Source organism: Acinonyx jubatus, chromosome D1, assembly GCF_027475565.1.
Source record: "Acinonyx jubatus isolate Ajub_Pintada_27869175 chromosome D1, VMU_Ajub_asm_v1.0, whole genome shotgun sequence".
Classification (NCBI taxonomy): Eukaryota; Metazoa; Chordata; class Mammalia; order Carnivora; family Felidae; genus Acinonyx; species Acinonyx jubatus.
The window spans coordinates 101,054,805-101,074,375 of NC_069390.1; the positions used below are offsets into that span (position 1 = coordinate 101,054,805).

Sequence of the window (19,571 nt, forward strand, 5' to 3'; positions counted from 1 at the left end):
AAAATTTACCAAGTAATTTAATGCCAGGTACTGGATACTGAGAATTCACTGGTAAGATATGGTTTCTGCCTTCAAGGAACTTTCTAGAGAGATACAAATAAAAAGAAAATTATAACACAGTATAAGGCTACAACAAGTGAAATACAGGGTACTATTGGAATACATAAACTGCTACAGTAGGGTGCTGATACAATAATCCTGGAAGAGGATGATTGCCCCTTCTAGCATGATAGGCAGTAGGTGTGAGGGATATGGGCCTACACAACAGAGCTGGAAAGTGGTACCAAAAATATTGACTGATTTGATAGAGAAGGGTGGAGTCAGATTCTTTAGAAGTCTTAGTATATTAGTATGTGTTATGTACAAAAGGGTAAAATAAGGGTCAAAAATTTTGGAATACTAAGTATAGACTTTCTTTACTGCAGGACTTGTCAGAAGCTTTATGGTGTTGCCACTCTCTAAGAGAAGGTTACACCATGTCAGTACAGAACATTTACCCAACACTTCATTACAGAACAGAGTGGTATTTCGTGCCACACCCTTGGGGAGAAACCGTGCTCCCACAAAAACACCTCTTCCTTTCTACTGTAGCTCTCAAGCCTGGGTGAACGAGCTCCCCAACTATGCCCAATTTGTTGGGACCATCTCGTTCTGTCCCTTTACCCAGTACATTTATGTACAGTATGGTTACTTTCAACTGGGTGGGATTGAAGTGAAAGAGATCCACTGGAACCTCCTAAGGGCTGTGCCCCATCATTAAAATCATTAAAAATGATTACCCTGAACCAGGATTACCTATGAATCAATATGAAAGGATCGGACCCAGAGATACCTTGCAATAAAGCAGTACTAATCTTTGTTAATCTCTATAAGCTACCAAATATTCACATAGGTAAGATACTGGAGAACAAGCTCACTGCAAACAAATCCTTCTACTATTAAACTGTATAAGCAAACAAACTTTTAATCATGCGGAGTCAACAGTTCCACTTACCAAAAAACGGCATGCATTTACACACAGGGAAGACCTGAGAGTGCGTGAACTCCCAGAGACTAAGGAGGGTGACCAGTTCGTAACGGGTAAGAACTATAATCCAGATCACTGAAAATCTGATTCTAAAATATTAATTTCAATATGTACAAAAGGAATATTTCAGGATGCTCTAAGAACCAACATTGTTAACACGAGGGATCACTGAATAAAAGTATGTTGCTAACTTTGTATACATGGTCTCCAAAGTTAGTAATGTCAAAAAAATAAGACACACTCTTTTTTAGATTTTCAATATATTAAAAAAGAACACAGTATAAATGCTGTGGTTACTAATATTAAAAAGGATCAAAATTTTTCAAGGAATGATTTTTTATAAACCAGTTCTACAATAAATGGGAAACAGCATCTTGATACACAATTTTGTTAAACAAGATTTAAAAATTTTTAAATCAGAAAAAGTTTAAATTGTTTCAAACGTTCAAACAAAAAAGCAATCTGTACAATCTCCACAATAAAACATACCCATGTACACATGTCCTGGGCACTCTGAAAATGTTAAAGTTTTTAAAGTTTTGAGTAACAGAGGCAGCACTTAAACGGTTCATGAACCTTCTTTTTGCAAAAAGAATACTTTCAGTAAAACATTTTACCATTTTACCTCTGCTTTTACATTTTTGTTATTCCTGAAAAGGGGATTTATATTAACACTGTATTTTTTTAACGTAAAAAAATACATTTAGAGATATTTAACTTCCTGAGTTAACTTCAGTTATACATCAAACATGATTTAATGAGTAAATTTAAAAATTTTTAGAATAAGACAGCATGTACAGATTTACAATTTTATGTTCAATTAGAGTAAAACTCAAATGAGCATGTCACAGAACTTACACTAAAAATTCTCTAAGAAGTCAAATATGATTTATCCCCTTAAAACCGCAATAAGTTTTAAGTAAAATGAGTCACTGAAATTACTTTCTTTTATCGACAAAATACTGACAGTAATTTCAGACTATCAAAACTTGAATGTTTTCTATTATATACACCAAAATCTGATTCACTGACAACAAACTTCTTGCAATACAAAAAGATAACAGATAATTAAAATATCTGCTTTATAATACAACCAATCCATATAACACATCCCTTCGTTAATTGTCTAAAATGATTAGAAACTGTGGCACTTTCTTTTGCATAAAACCCTTTCCTCTTCATAAAACCCTGAGGTGAAAGGTTATTAATGTAATAAAACTGGAACCACAATTCTTATTTCTGTATTAGACTGCAGCTATAGGTTTTAAAAATTTTATAAAGAAATGTGGCAACTTGTAAAGCTGCTCTGTAAAGTTAACAAAACACCTCCAGATCAATTCAGCCAAAGGGACCTAAAAGGACCCTATAAAAACATCGTCCTTTAATACTTGTTAGTGTCGAGACAAACGCCATTTTCCATCTCTACTACTGTCTCTTCTGTTTTCATAATCGTGGCTCCAGCCATCAGGATTCCGATCTTCATGGAAGTAGTCGTCCCTGCCTCCTCTGTAATGATGGTCAGACCCATGATCAGTGTAGCGTTGTTCACGGCTATAATGTCTGTCCAGGATGTAGGGATGAGAATTCTGTCTGACTTTACGTTGTGAGGATGGCGTCTCCTGGCGCCACTGGGAGCTTGAAGACTGGTTAAAAGTAGGATTATGTGACTGAACTGATGGGGAAAATCCTGACTGATCCAGATGTGGAGAACCAAATTTCCCACCATATGACATCTGTCTCAAAATACTGTTCATCTAAAAGAAAAAGAAGGAAATGTTAACTACAAATATTTTTAGTAGATCCACCTGCCCAGGTAGATCTTAGGTTAAACAAGTCAAAGTTTGTTCATGCCAATGGACAACTACAAGATATTTGTACATAACTACTATTTTTTTTTAAACGTTTATTTCTGAAAGAGGGAGAGGGAGACAGAGGATCCAAAGCAGACTCTGTGCTGACAGCAGAGAGTTCAATGAGGGGCTTAAACTCACGAAATGAGAGATCATGACCTGAGCTGAAGTCGCAAACTTAACCAACGAAGCCACCCAGGCACCCGCTCCCCCCCACCTCTACGACTACCCCTACTACTCCCTGCCCTCAAGAACAAAACGTAGAAGGGAAGAGGTCATACAAATGATGATAATGTAAATCACTGTCTGATGAACACATAAAGAGTCAAGAGCTCAGTATCATTAGGAAAGGCTTCACGAAGGTGGCATAGGACCTGAGTATTAAAAACATGGATAGAATATTTTAAGGGGGAAGTATATCAAGGAAAGGAAATTGCACAAAGATAACAAGGAAACAGAATGTGTTCGCAGAAGAGCAAGTAACTCTAAGAGAGGTTACAGACCTCATAAGCACTGATTAATGGACAATTAGGCTAAAAAGCTTTATTGGCATCAGATGATTGGAGTACCTAATAACTAAGCTAGAGACTTCTGACTTTATGTGACAAGATGGAAAGTCAAATTACCAGGAAGATAAGCAAAACAGAGTTACAATAATTTTCAAACAAGTGTGTAAGATGGACCAGTGAGGAGAAAATGGAGACAAGTACGAACTGACTAGACCAGTGGTCCCCCAAATTCTGCCTGCAGATAGCTTATAAGCCAGTGATCATTTTTTTAAAACAGCCTACAGCAAAATGAGAAAAATACGTGGTATGTACATAAAAGTGGACATCTCTTTATACTGAGCTCAATTTTACCTTATTTCATTCTTCTATTTTTATTTTGCAGGCCTGCAAAAGGTCAAGGGGTCATAAGCCATGCTTGTGATTGGGCAGTGAAAAAAAGAAGAAATGAATTCAAGAAAAAGAAACAAATAAAAGACGTGACGACAAAATGAAAAAATGAAGGACTGGACACAAAGATGGAACAGTAAAACATATCAAGGATTTTAAGCCTAGTCTCACAGCTTCATATTACAGAAAAAATGGAAAGCAAGAGGAAGATGGTCTGAAGACTCCAATATATTCAATTGCTGTTACAAGCATCAAAGAAAGCATATGCTAATAAGTCCTTCAGCCTAGGTTACAAGAACATCAGAGAATAAATTTCCTGTCTTTTAAACACACCACCCCCACAACAATGCATGAAGAAAAATACAAATGTGAAACACAGCCCTTCTATTTATCTTCAATCTTTTAAATATGTACTTCAGCCCAGTGAAAACTAAAATGAGTAATCAATCTACAAAGATCATGCTAGTCTAACGAAAACCTAGGACATTACTTAAGAATTATTTGAACATTTCAATCTAAGTGTTTTGCTGTGCTTTTTTGTTGTTTTTTGGTTGGTTTGTTTTTTGTTTTTTGTTTTTACCAAGTCAAGTTGATAAATCAACCTACCACTGCTTGTCTCTGAAAATTTTCTGGAGAAGAGAAAGACCTCTGAATTATCTGTGCTGATGGAATGATGTTATCCACAGTCCTTTCATGCCTGTGAAAGAAAAACAACATATAATCATTCATTTAACAAATATTTACTACATACTAATCATGAGCAAGACACAGGTCCCAAAGGTAGGAATGAACAAGAAAAACAAGGTATCTGCTCTCATAGATAAGGGGAAGGACTCAGAAAGTAAGACAATTGACCTTGTTCCAAGTGTTATTATGAATAGTCGACTAAAAAGCAAGTAAGGTAAGAGACAGGAGTTCTATGTTAGCTCGCTGGTCAGGGACGGCCTTTCTAAAAAGGAGACATGTGAAGTGAAAACTGAGTAACAAGATCACCTGGAGGCAAAACATTCCAGCTGCAGGAAGAATGAGCACAGGGGTGAGCAAGCTATATAGCCTATGGGCCAATCCAGTTTTTGTAACACTCTTGTGTCTGTATTTTCTACGTATTGTTACGATGGCCTGCAACGACTGAAACATGTATGTGGCCTTTATAGGGAAAAAAAACAAAAAAAACAAAAAAAACGTCAATCCCGGGACTAGCACAAAGGCTTAGGCTGAAAACTGAAACGAAAAGGATTTGGTTAATTAGATATGACAGATGAAGGAAAAAGAAAAATTAAGGATAAAAACGCAGATTTCTGGCTTGAGCAATTACACACACATTTACTGAGACAGGGAAGAGGAACAGATCCGGGAGAACAAGGAATTAAGAGTTCTGTAACATAAATAGGATATTAATTTCAAGGACTTATATCTTATTCCCCACCTCCTACAAAGGAAGCTTACTCTACAGAAAAACTCACTTAGAAAGTATTTTAAATTTATTTTAAAATATTTAGAATCCTATCACTAATTGATTTGCCTCATAGTTTAGATATTTTCATTGTGTTTTTTTGGTTTTTTTTTTGAGGGAGAGAGAGTCAGAAATATCAAGCATGGGCACGTGTGTGAGCAGGGAGGGACGGAGGGAGAGATATCATCTCAAGCAGGTTCTATGCTCAGTGTGAAGCCTGACACAGGGCTCGATCCCATGACCCTGGGATTAGAACCTGAGGCAAAAGAGTCAGACGCTCAACTGACTGACTGAGCCACCCAGCCACTCCCCATTTTGGGTTTTCTTAAATTAGTTGTATATCCATATGCTAAAGGGGTAAAAAGTATAATTTTCCTTATAAGAGTATAAAAACGATGTATGTTCTAGCCTTAAATTAAAAACAAGTCATTTACTTGCATATTTTTTCCCAAAGAGAATTCTGAGGGAGCTAAAAACTCATTTTTCCTCCACCTGAGAAACCTTTGAAGCTTCTACAAAAGTGGTTTGAGATGCTTCAAGTTCCGGATGTGCTGAGAAGTATTTAAACACAATTTCAGTTCGCAAGAAAGGATGTGAAGATGGCACCCTTTGTACACTATTCTTTCTCGCAACTTTGCTATCTAGTCATCTTGTCATATCGAAGCCACTTTGCCCCAGCTCTTGGCACCGCCCTAATCCAAACCATCAACATCATCCCAGGAACTTCCTTGCTATCTTACAACTAATGCCAATACTTTGCTACCAACAGTTTCCTCATTGGTCTATTTTCAGCCTCGTCCCCCCTAATCTGTTCTCCCACAGCAACCAAACAAATTGTTAAAATACAAACCTGTTCCCGTTATTGTCCTACTGAAAACATTTTGGTATCTTTTGACAGTTTTTAGGATAACGTTCCCAATTTCTAACTATGGCCTAGAAGAAAGACCCTATATCGTCTCACCTCTTCTACTGCACCAACACCATCTGTTACTCTCCATTTCTCATTCATTGTGACCTAGGTACGTTGGCCCCTTTTAGTTCCTCATTCGTTTATATCATCTCTCCTTGCTGGATCTTTTCTCCAAGCATGTTCTACTCTTTCTCTAGAGGACTTATCAAACAGGTAGTCACAAAACATACACCTGTCTTCATGAAGACTTGTAAGCTCCATTAGGCAGCCTATCCTAGAGGCTTCGTCACAATGCCTGGGTTTCAATCCCAGTCCACTATTACGAACAGTTCACACTTGAGCAAGTTAACCTCCAATCCTCATTTTCTTCACATATAAGGTAGAACTAACAATAATCCCTACCTCATAAGACTGCCGTGAGAAACGAGAGCATAAATGCAAAGGAGCTGAAGAACCTGACACATATTTGCTAACTCTTCCTTAAATGAAGCCCATTATGACTGAGAGAATAACTCTGTGGATAATCCAGGAAAAAACTGTCCCTGGTGAAATATCGGCTTTCCTAGCGCAAATAAAATTATTTATGTAAATACGGGATCTTTTCTAACCCTTAGTAACTAGAAGAGGTTCTAGACATCAGTCAACTCAGCTTTTCCTGACAAATGGAAGGACAGGATCAGAGAAATGACACTATCTCAAGATTATGCAACTGGTGGAGGCACACCTAGAATCCAATTCTACAAACTCTTAGTCCACTAGTCTGTTTCCAGACAGTTATTTTTAACCTGCAATTAACAACCAACTGGTGGTCAAAACTAATTTAAGTTTTTTAAAGGAAATAGATTAGAAAATAGAGTATAGTGAAAATAATAAGGGCTAAGTAATGTTCTGAGAAGTTTTCTTTCAGTTATGTACAAAAATATGTGTGAGCATGTCTTTCCAAATGAACATATAGTTAACATATGCATCTGTTTTAGGGGTACTATATACACATGTCTGTCTATAATCCCCTTGAAACCTAATTATACCTAATTATAAGTCAACATACAAATAATATAGCAGAAGAATGAAGAAGGAGCTTAAAGAAGGAAACAAATCATTCATTGTGCGTTTTGGGATCACTACCTAGGAAAATTTCTGACAAATGATTTTAACAATAGGTGTAAGATATTACCTGCTAGGAGATGTAGAGGTAGGGCTTGAGTTTCCAATATGATGCTGGGGATATGACACACTGACATCCTGTGAGGCATGGCTACTTCCTAAAATAAAAAAAATTGAGAAATTACTGATAGAAAACTTAAGTTGAAATTATGTCTCCCCTACCCCAAATCATGTAGTCAGAGGCTACAAAAGAAAACCTCAAATTCCAGTAAGACTGCTTTACAATTTCATCAGAGTAAAACGTATGTGTTCAATACCAGATACTTCCAAAACAAAGGGTTCCAAACAAGGTATTATCCAATGTATAAATATCCAATCCGGCCATAATATTCTGATCCCCACACTAAATTTTGAGACTGGATACACAGAAAATTTCACCCTCATCAGGATCCAGAATCAAAATTTGTAAGTGTGAATTTGTAAGTGTGAATTACAAAGCAGCTAGGAAAAGTGTTTTCAGAAAATAATCCTTGCTCCTTTCAGAGCAAGGACCCAAACCCAAGTCATTCTAACAACCAAGTTTACATTCTCTTCACTAACCCCAACTCAATTTTAAAATGACCACTTTCAAAAGCCATGTTGTCAATGTTACCTATTTCCAGGGATATATAGTTTACTATCCACAAAGTTTGAAGTATTTTCATCTAAAAAGAGGTTCTTTAAAATTGAACAAAATTAAAAACAAAGAACTGAGAAACAAACAAACAAAAAGACCCTCTCCCCAAACAATAACACTGAATAGTTACCTGATCTAAACTGAATTTTGATGGGCCTCCCAAACAGTTTGATTCCATTAAGCAGATTCATCGCATAAGGAACGGACACTTCATGTTTGAAATTCACAAATGCAAACTGCTTTGGTTTACCATCCTTATCTTTCGGAATTTTCACTTTTATCACTGGCCCAGCCTATAGACGAAAAGAAAAATCTCGAATTTTGCAAAGATGAAAAACAACAAAAATGTAATCAGAAAGTCTAAAAAATGGACACACAAGAATTTCCACCTCGGTTAAAGATCCTATAGCTACGACCAAACACTTGATTAATTCATGTGGGGGAAGGAAGACCATAAGGAACTAGAAGCAGTCATTCAATTTACATTTCAGAGTACCTTATGACTTTTTAACAGGGCGACCAACATCCATCATTTTCTCACTCCAGGTAACGGTTTATCAAGACTAGTCCGGTTTTCTCGGACTAAAAATTCGCTTTTTTACCGATTAACCAATCGTTACCAGCTGTTAAGAGAACAGAACTGGAGAGAAAAGGATACTCTGAATTTTTAACACATTTTAATGCAAATTTTAACACAGAAACACTACAAGTCTGCTTTTCTACAGCGTATTTAGGAGTCTGTTTTAAATATTCTAATGCTGCAATTAAAAAAAAAAACACTTACGTGGAAAACAGATAATGACCACACAATTAAAATATACTCTACCAATGAGTCACTTCAGCGTGAACTCACCAGGGCTCTTTCCATAAAGCGACCCCCCGCGAGCGCGTCACTTTCCCAGAGTGACCTCCGGCCCCAAGCGGCCCAGCCTTCGGGCGCCGGGACCCACAACCCAGCTTTCGAAAAGAAGGCGGGCCTGGCCGTTGGGCCGAGCCATAAGAGAGCCGGATAAACGAAAGGAAGAGCCGGCTCTCGGCCGCTTACCTGGTGGAAAAGCTCGAAAAGGAGCTCCTCGGTCACTTTCGTTTCAAGGTTGCCCACAAAGAGCGTGCGATCTGCTTCCGCTGCCGCCGCCCCCATCGCAATGCCGCCCCCTCCCTAAAAAGGCCGAAGGGTCGCCGCCACCGCACTCACTGCGCACTCTCGGAAACCCCACGCCCTCGTCGACCCGGGCGTCACGGACGTAGACGTCATTCACGCTCGCTCTCGGCTGGCGTCGACGTGCGCGGGCGGGCTGCGCATGCTCGAGAGCAGAGCGCCGGTTGAAGGCGGCTCCTCGATCGGACGCGGCTGGAGTTAATGGCTTCCCTTGTAGGCGGGGGTCGCGTTCGAGACCGGCTGGACTGATCTGCGTAGCCGCCAAGAGCCTACCTTGACCGAGGGACGTAACAAACACTGCGGGCAGTGTTTGAAGATGGCCCTGAACTACGTGTCCCTGTCCGCCGGCGATCAAAGGAGCAGGATGGCCTACCGCGCTTCCCACGGCGATCTCAACCCGTCTGCCTTAGCCCTGGCGATGGTCTCTGGAGACAGCTTCCTCGTTGCCAGGCGTGAGGCGGTTCTTCCAGGACCCGCTCCTCGTCAGGCCGTCCGGCAGAGCGTTCGGGCCGACAGCCGTCGGGCGACTGGGGTCGGCCGCAGCCCGCCACGCTTTAGATTGGGAAGGGAAGCTGATGGGCGGAACCGCTCCCGTCAGGCCAGATTCGCACCTTACCCGACCCCCGCGGTCAAACTGGATCTCTTAAGGAGTGTGCTGCAGCAGCGTCTGATTGCAGTTGGGAGTGTTGTCGCAGCCCGTCTTTCGGCTTAATATGCAAACCTCCCGTCAGCCCTCGATCCGCTTGTAAACAAGGCCTCTCTCAAATCCTCTCGTGGTGCCATGGCAGTCTTATTTTTAGAGATGTATTTAAATTTTAATATAAAAACACGTAGGAGTCCTGTTAATAACGGCTTAATACGGAGGAAAGTTTTACTTACTGCTTTATTCCGATGGTTTTAAAGCGGCCGGGATGATTAGATCAGGAAGAAGGTAGAGGAGATTTTTTTTTTCTTAGTCGCAAAGCTGAGTCACCATTCCCAGAGGTCAGCAACCATTTGTTTCCCCTTGTGCACTCCATCCCAACAAAGGATCCAAATTGCTCTGCCAGTTTTCTCTCCTCTTCCTCGCCAATTGTCCTACTTTGAGATTTGCGATTGGGGCTTCCCTAACTGCCTACCTCTATACCCCAGACTATTCCCATTACCTTTACTTTTGTTGGTGGAAAGGAAATGCTTAGTTTTTATTTACCACCCTGGCTCATCCTTCCGTAGGGCCCAACGCTTAGCCTATTATCTAGTCCTTAATCCTTTTCCATCTCCCTCCACTTTTTCTTCAGGGATGTCTACAAACTCCAATCTCAATCATACTAAGAACAAAAGCGAACCTAAACCTTGCTGCCCATTCAAATTATTAAGCCAATTTACATTTCTGTTTTTGCCAAAGGCTCCAGAATGTTTTCACATTTATATTTGTGATTTTATTAGCATTCTTTCCTTGACCTGAGTCTGTTGTCCCCAAATCCGATGATGGAAACCATTAGTCTCACAGTTTCCTTATTAGAAACTGTTCATCTATTCACTCTAGCATCTTCTTCAAACGTTCTTGTTTGTCTTCACTCATTCAACCGTTCAGCAATATTTGAAGATCTTCCTAGTGGTGAGCACTGTAGACAAACTTTACAGTCAGGCCATCAAAGGGATCAAGGAGTGTGCTCTAGATAGGGAGACTAACCAATAGTAATCACCACACTGGACTTTTCCTTCGGTGCAGCCTTAATAAACACTAGTAGCAATGACTTTCCATTACACTGTACTATCCTGGTTCTTCTCTTACCTGGTTGATTGCACCTTATTTTCTGATATTTTTATTCTCTGCATCATCCATTTCCTAAGGTTTAAAGGATGATATTGGGAGACAGTGGGCTTTTTAAGTGCCACCTCTATGTAAGCAGGTAGACTAGCTTTTTCCCAGTGGACTCCTCTGTCATTATGATCAGATAAAGCCAAATTGCCACACGCCATACAGTATTGAGTTGTTAGAACCATGTCTGAAGAAGAATGTTGGTAAATCAGAGCGTGATGAATACAGTGAGAGGTCTGGAAACCAGGTCATAGGAAAAATGGCTGCCCTTTATTGAGTGCTATGTGTAAGGCATTGTCCTAGGGGCTTTTAGTCATTTTCAGATATTTATTGAGAACTTACTCTCTGCCCGATGCTACCTGTACAAGGCAGTCAGACTAAAGTGGTGAACAAGATCAATAATGTCTCCGTTTTGATAGAGCTTTATATATGTCCTTTGTTTCTCAAAATAGCCCAGAAAGACATTATACTTCATCTTATTGCTGAGAAACCAAGGCACGAAGAGATGAAGTTAAGTCTCCAAGATCATACAGCTAGTGAATGATAGAGGCTTGCAGCTGTTCAACCCAGGTTCCTCATTTGAACCATGCAATACAAAAGAATTATTTCTCAATTCTCCCAAGGATAGTGTATATCTAACACTTTTCTACATACCTAAAAAGTTAACTCATAATATATGACGGGTGCCTTCCTTAGACTGGGCATTACAAAAATCTATGGTGGAGAAAAGAATCCCAAGTCTATATTTTACGAGTTTTAGACTGGGGAAGAATAATACAATTAAGACTGAAGGTAAGAAGGTTTTCATAAAACTTACAGATGCCTAATAGTGAAAAATAATACCTCACAAAGTAGGATAAATTCAGCCAAAAAGTTCAGATAGAGACTAAATTCTATCAAGTATGAAACAGGATTAAATGTCTTCCTAGGATCATCCCCACTTAACCTATAATACTGTACTTTACTTTTTTTTTATTTTTAATTTTTTAATTTTTATTTTTTAACGTTTATTTTTGAGAAGAGCGAGACAGAGCATGAGTGGGGGAGGAGAGAGAAAGAGGGAGATACAGAATCTGAAACAGGCTCCAAGCTTTGAGCTGTCAGCACAGAGCCCGATGCGGGGCTCGAGCTCACAGTCCGTGAGATCTTGACCTGAGCCGAAGTAGGACGCTTAACCGACTGAGCCACCCAGGTGCCCCTATAATACTGTACTTTAAAAAATAAACATGTCAGGGCACCTGAGTGGCTCAGTTGTTTAAGCGACTAACTCTAGATCTCAGCTCAGGTGGTGATCTCACAGTTCGTGGATTCGAGCCCCGTGTAGGGCTTTGCTGACAGTGAAGAACCTGCTTGGGATTCTCTCCCTCTCTCTCTGTCCCTCCCCCATCTTCTCTCTCTTCCTCTCTCAAAAAAAAAAAAAAAAAAAAAAAACTTAAAAAAACATAAAAATGTTTAAAAAATAAACATTAAAATTGGAAATGGGAAAAGCACCTGGGTGGCTCAGTCAGTTGAGCGTCCAACTTTGTCTGGCTCACGACATGATCTCCCAATTTGTGGATTGGAGCCCCTTGTCAGCCACAGAGCCTGACAGGGTGCTTGAACCCACAACCCGCGAGATCATGACCTCAGCTGAAGTTGGACGCTTAACTGACTGAGCCACCAGGTGCCTCTATAATGACTTTTTAAAAACTTACATAAGTATTGATTTTGTGGACTTTTTGTATTACTCTTTTTTTTTTAATGTTTATTTGTGAGAGAGAGGGGGACAGAGGCTCCGAAGCAGGCTCCAAACCAACAGTAGAGAGCCTGACACGAAGCTCGAACTCGCAAACCGCAAGATCATGACGAGCCAAGTCAGATGCTTAACCAACTGAACCACCCACCGCTGAACTGACTTAACCACCCGTTTTTACTCTTAGAAAATGCATCTACTGGGGTACCCAGGTGGCTCAGTCGGTTAAGCGTCTGACTTTTGATATTGGCTCAGGTCATGACCTCACAATTACGGTTTGTGAATTTGAGCCCTGCATAGGGCTGTGTGCTGACAGCGTGGAGCCTGCTTGGGATTCTCTCCCTCTTTGTCTGCCCCCTTCCCTGCTCATGCACATGCTCTCTCTTAAAATCAATAAATAAACATGAAAAGAAATAAAGGAAGATGCATCTATTTTAGAATGACAACATGCTATACTTAACCACTGTTATTGACTAAAAATTCATTTTGTACACTAACAGTTTTAATGACATGGACTGCTCATGGGAAAACTTCGTCCCTGCTTCTAGATAATCTCATCAACAGAGGTTTATGTTGGTTCTCCTTTCCATAATACAGTCTTTGTGACTCTAGGAACACAGTGTGACTTGGACAGTAGTGCAGATGTTAAGGAGAATTTAGATTTTCGTTGGCTCAGATTTAAAATGATGGAACATTTATGTGAACAAGGTTCTCCTCTTGTCAGACAAAACACAATAAGCCACACTATTTTCTTCCGCCCCACCCCCCACCCCCTCTGGCACATATGCACCATTATTCAAGCAGAGCCCTACTCCTGATGACCCCACACCTAAACCAACAAATGAAGTCACTCCTTCTGGGTGTTCCTTTTCTCATGTGCACTTTCATGCCAGGCTTTTGTTTCTTCATTTACAAATCCCAGCGTTTTCCTGAAGCTAAGAAATATGCTTTAAAGGCATATTTAGCGCTGTACCCCCTCCTATGGTTAGATGGTCCAACCGGTCTGCCTGGAACAGTATTTATGCCTGTTACCTCAGCATAAGTGAGAGCACCCTCTTCTATTCTCAGGTATTCTGCTTTGCACAGTAAATATGGTCATTCTATGTATTATACCTCATTTTTCTCTTCTCATCCTATTCTCATTTCCAGTTAAAAGTTTTTTAATGTTTATTTTTGAGAGAGACGGAGTGCGAGTTGGGGAGGGGCAGACAGCGAGGGAGGCACAGAATCCGAAGCAGGCTCTCCCTTTCTCTCTGCCCCTCCCCTGATAATGCTCGCTCTCACTCTCACTCTCTCTCTCTCTCTCTCAAAAATAAACATTACGGGGCGCCTGGGTGGCTCAGTCGGTTGAGCGTCCGACTTCGGCTCAGGTCATGATCTCACGGTTCGTGAATTCAAGCCCCGCGTCCGGCTCTGTGCTGACAGCTCAGAGCCTGGAGCCTGCTTCTGATTCTGTGTCCCCTTTCTCTCCACCCCACCCCTGCTTGTGCTCTGTCCCTGTCTTTCAAAAATAAATAAACATTAAAAAAAATTTTAAAGCCAGTGTAAATTCCTGTTTTCTATTGTCCCATATTTATTATATCATACTCGGTAACTGACTAGCATGTGTTGAAGTGGAGTCTTATTCGTATACTTCCTCTATCAGCACTAAAACTCTTAAAAAGAATGCCGATTAGGGATATAGAAAATGGAGGCCAAGGAGACTGTTTTCCCTCGGTATCCAGCTTTCATGATAAGCGTCTGTAAGAGGGGTAACTTGGAAAGAAAAGCAAGGAGGGAACAAAGTCCTACAGGAAAGATGAGTAAGTGAACTCGTGATGGTCAGAGAGGCTCAACTGTCTGGCAAGCAAAATTGTCTTTCTTTCCTTCAGTGAACCTATCCAGGGGCTGCTAAGGTGCACCTTTGTCTACCAATTTCCATGAAAAGTGCTCTCCTTTTCCTATCAACCAAATGTATGTCTGAATACCCATGACTTCATACCACCTATTTCTTGTCCTTATTACCTATGATCGTTCAAAAGCAAAGTCCTGCCCATTTTATCTTCACAATGTATGTTTCTGTAATCACTTTCATCACATGGATTTTATTTACCTGGATATTTAACCTGTTTTCTTTGCCTCTGGCTTTCTACTTCATCCTAAATGTATATAGCCTCAAGGCTGATGAGCCTAAAGCATATCTTTGATCACACAGTTTTTACTTCAGTGTTTCCCAAAGTGTCTTCCACAAAACCTCCACTAGAAATAATAAGATACTTCATTGTAAAAAGACAAGAGATCCCCTATTACCCAGCGATTGCACTACTAGGCCTTTATCCAAGGGATACAGGTGTGCTCTTTCAAAGGGGCACATGCACCCCCATGTTTATAGCAGCACCATCAACAATAGCCAAAGTATGGAAAGAGCCCAAGTGTCCATCGATGGATGAATGGATAAAAAAGATGTGGTGTATATATACAATGGAGTATTACTCAGCAAGCAGAAAGAATGAAATCTTGCCGTTTGTAGCTATGTGGATGGAACGAGAGGGTATTACGCTAAGCGGAATTCATCAGTCAAAGACAAACATCACGTGACTTCACTCATATGAGGACTTTAAGACACAGAACAGATGAACATAAGGGAATGGAAGCAAAAATAATATAACAACAGGGAGGGGGACAAAACAGAAGAGACTCTTAAATACAGAGAACAAACTGAGGGTTGCTGGAGGGATTATGGGTTGTGGGATGGGCTACATGGGTAAGGGGCATTAAGGAAGACATTTGTTGGGATGAGTACTGGGTGTTATACATAGGGGATGAGTCACTGGAATCTACTCCTGAAATCATTATTGCATTATATGCTAACTTAGATGTAAATTTAAAAAAAAATCAATAGGTGCGCCTGGGTGGCTCAGTCGGTTAAGCGTCCGACTTCGGCTCAGGTCATGATCTCACGATTGGTGAGTTCAAGCCCCGCATCAGGCTCTGTGCTGACAGCTCGGAGCCTGGAGCCTGCTTTCAATTCTGTGTCTCCCTCTCTCTGACCCTCCCCCATTCATGCTCCGTCTCTCTCTGTCTCAAAAATAAATAAACGTTAAAAAAATTCAATAAATTTGATGAGTGGTGTATGTTTTATCACTTTGTCAGGGAGTCATGATGTATAATCACAGGTTAACTATTCTGATAATTCCTTTACAAAAAAAAAAAAAGGCTGTTTAACTTCATTTTAACCAGTGTTTCAAATTTATTTGTCCATAAAGTTTTAAATTTTTGCATACTACCTATCTTCCCGAGGAGCCTCAGTTCTTTTTTAATTTTTAAAAGTTTTTATTTATTTTTGAGAGACAGAGAGAGACAAAGCATGAGTGGGGAAGGGGCAGAGAGAGAGGGAGACAGAATCCGAAGCAGGCTCCAGGCTCTGAGCTGTCAGTACAGAGCCCGACTCGGGGCTCAAACTCATGAACTGCACGAGATCATGACCTGAGCCAAAGTCTGATGCTCAACAGACTGAGCCACCCAGGCACTGCAATAAGGAGCCTCAATTCTACAGAAACATCATTCTATACGCTGCCTCACTTAAGAACTTTCATTGGCTCCCCACTCTGGGTATTAGATATGGATTTTTATGTAATGTAGCAGAATTTAGTAAGTTTCCAGAATGTTATTAGGCAAACTGGTTGGTTTTCCCACTCATGGTTGGATAAGGTTCAACCCCATATTTATTCCATATGATGACTGACTGATACCTGCCATGGTCTTTGGTGAGTGGGGTGGGAGGAGGGAGGCAGGCATGAGGCTGCACAGTCCCTAGCTACGAGGATCAAGACGGGCGTTGTTACTAAGGAAAAGCATTAGGAACATCCCCTGGGGAATACAGGTAGATGCAATTATCTCTTAAGTATGCTAATAATGTAATATATTTTTTAATGCGATTATTTACAAAAGAAAAAAATGTAATGACTTACTTGGCTATTACTTCACTGGAGTATGTGAAGGCAGCCTTTCTTAAAAATACACTTCTTCTAGGGGCGCCTGGGTGGCTCAGCCGGTTGAGCGTCCGACTTCAGCTCAGGTCATGATCTCACAGTCTGTGAGTTCGAGCCCCACGTCGGGCTCTGTGCTGACAGCTCAGAGCCTGGAGCCTGCTTCGGATTCTGTGTCTCCCTCTCTCTCTTCCCCTCCCCTGCTCATGCTCTCTCTCTCTCTCTCTCTCTCTCTCTGTCTCAAAAATAAATAAAAACATTAAAAATTTTTAAAAAAATACACTTCTTCTAAATTGGAGGAGAAAAATACTGCCTTAATAAGCTTCGCAAAGACCTGAGAGTAACTGAAGGAATGCAACTCTTAAAAAACATTGCACACTCCCTACACAGACCTTTAAGACCTTCCATAATCTGAACACGCTACACGGCCAGCCTTCTTTCTTATTCATAATATGCCCTGGTGGTTGCTGCTCTTTTCTGCCTCTGTGTCTGTGCCTATTCCTGTCCCCTTAACTAAAATGTTTGTACTTCTCATTTTCTGCCAGTTAAACGTGTATCCATCTAGATTGGTCAAGTTTCTTTACGTTGCAAAGGACACACCCATTTTAACCAGGTTAAGCAAAACATGGACTGTACTGATGCACAGAGCCGGAAAAGTGTGGTGAATAGCTGATGTCCTGTCTACCTAGCAACTGCTTATCCCCCATCTAACAGCACTTTGGTCTTGCCATTCCTTGGAGCCCCTCCCTCATCCTCCATTCATGTATCTGGGGAGAAACTTCACACCTACCTCCAGAGATAGAGCTATCACCTAGGTCTTACATGCTCTCCCACACTGAAGCTCCGGGAAAGCAGACAAACACATCCAAATTTATTTTTATATCCATTTGTCTCTGTTATCCAAAGACTAGATATTTAATGAATGCCTGTAAAAGGAATTAATGGATGAACGTCACATACAGTATCTTTCCTTGGAATCAAAACCCAGGAGCATTCCAGGAAGGCAAGGGCAGGAAGTGTAGTCCCTTCAGTCTAAAATTATCCAGTTTGCTGGGCAGGTAAGAGTAGTATGGCAAGACAAAATAAGCTTTGTTTAAAGGTTTTGCTTCAATATGGAATCAATCTGCCTCCAGAAATATAACCTAAAGATAAATCCTAATCCAAGATGTAGACAAATATTTATGCACATAAATATTTCATGCACTTTAAAATGTCCCTTTTTATAATTTTAAAAACATGGAAAGAGTTTATACGTACAAAACAGATGATGAGTAAAGAAAAAAAAATGAGTGGTTACTGTATACCAGGTTGCTACTAACCACATTCACAAGGATTATTTTATTTAATCCTTATAATCATTCTATGACAGGAGGTGGCAAACTTTTTGTGTAAAGACCCAGGTAGTAAATATTTCAGACTTTGCAGACCAAGGGACAATTGAGGGTATTTTGTGGGTACTTCTATAATGAGAGAAAACAAATTTCCACAGAATTTGTACTGATGAATTTCAAAATCTAATAGCTGATACTTTTTTTTTTTTTTTGGTGATGTTTATACTACTAAAAACATGGAATTCTTTTTCCAGGGGTGGGATGCATTTTGCTTTACTGAAGTTCAGAGTGAGTGTTCTCTGTCATCAAAATCAGTAGGAAATGTTCTTCTGTTAATGTTGATTTTTAGTGAGATCTTATATATTTTATCTTTGAAAATTTCTTTTCACAGTACTGCCAAATACTGATATCAACCCGTGAGTATATGGTTTTAATTGAGCATATTCATTGCTTGGAAGGCATTTACGCAATTCTGTTAAATTCTTCTCTTGATATTTGCCTTTTAGTGTATCATTATGTTGCAGATTAATTGCTTCCATTTGAAGGTGGAAGCTCTCCTCAATTGCACAGAATGGATTTTGAAATATGGAAATTTTTTTGCATTCACATCCAGGTCCAAAAGATGCTGCTGGAACTGTAGTTTGAACTCAGAAAATATATCTACTACAAGTTTGTGCGGGTAGGGAGACCTTGCTTCTAAACTTTTTAACAGGAAGTATATGAAGCAGCTTGAGGTCACTTGTGATTCAAAGATAATTGTTGACATCATCTCACCACAGTGTTAAGTTTGGTGTGTACAAGCCATTTTGCCTTATAGCTTTAGAGTTAATTCATCGAGAAACATCAAGCCTGCAGCAAAAGCTAATTTCCTAAGCCATTCACGGTTCAGTGACAGTGGTGGAGGGCAGTTCTTCCTACCCCTGAAAAACGTACAAACCATACTTAGGTGGAGGGCTGTGCAAAAATTGGCAAAGGGCTGGATTTGATCTGTGTGCCTTAGTTTGCAGAGAACCTTATTTAGGGCACAGAACTATTGTTATGCCCAGAATTCGTGATCCCCAAAGACCACCAGGGAGCCGAGTCCAATGCAAAAGCAAAGAGCCTTTATTCGAGCTAGCTGGAGCTCAGTCCCCTACGTGCACCGACGCAGCAGTGAGATGCCTGGGAGAGAGAGCGAGTTTCAAAAGCACAAAGGTTTTATAGGGGTCTAGGGGCTGTTGGTGAGGTAATGGCTGTGGCCTCAGCCAATTGGCTGGGGAAGGGTTGGAGTCCTGTTACACAGGTCGCCAGGCATGTTTTGATCAGGAAGTTTGAACGGGTGAGCGGGAGGTTACTCAAGGGGAGGAGGCGTGGTCTGAGGTTTCTGCGATTTTCCCGGAAAGGGGGCATGTCAGGGACATAGTCACTCAAGGTGGAAGACACAGAACAAGATGTAGTCGGCCGGCGTAGGTCCGCTCTTTCATTCCCCCTTGTCATGTAGCTTGCGGACCCAATCATGGGACCGGCTGCATTTCTATTTTGTCCTCTTCTGTTATTAGGTGCTCGCACTGAGCACGGAGGACCGTTAGACGGCCCCCACGCGGTCCCCGACAAACCGGACCAGTCTGTTGATTATACAGGGTCCGAGGGTTACTAGTAGGAGCAGGATAGTGAGGGGTCCGGCA

The 19,571-nt window shown here is 40.6% G+C and overlaps 2 protein-coding genes across 2 annotated transcripts; one reads left to right on the forward strand and one right to left on the reverse strand.

Moving 5' to 3' along the window:
- Nucleotides 1-680: 680 nt before the first annotated feature.
- On the reverse strand, nucleotides 681-9,198 carry RBM7 (RNA binding motif protein 7). The gene is made up of 5 exons (XM_015078645.3): nucleotides 8,962-9,198; nucleotides 8,047-8,209; nucleotides 7,311-7,398; nucleotides 4,380-4,470; nucleotides 681-2,781 (listed from the first exon to the last, which is right to left on the reverse strand). Exons 1-5 carry the CDS (start codon nucleotides 9,055-9,057, stop codon nucleotides 2,419-2,421), a joined length of 801 nt encoding a protein of 266 aa, XP_014934131.1. The 5' UTR covers nucleotides 9,058-9,198; the 3' UTR covers nucleotides 681-2,418.
- Nucleotides 9,199-9,221: 23 nt separating this feature from the next.
- Nucleotides 9,222-9,844, forward strand: CD1H11orf71 (chromosome D1 C11orf71 homolog). The gene has a single exon (XM_027036563.2). It carries the CDS (start codon nucleotides 9,392-9,394, stop codon nucleotides 9,785-9,787), a length of 396 nt encoding a protein of 131 aa, XP_026892364.1. The 5' UTR covers nucleotides 9,222-9,391; the 3' UTR covers nucleotides 9,788-9,844.
- Nucleotides 9,845-19,571: the final 9,727 nt, after the last annotated feature.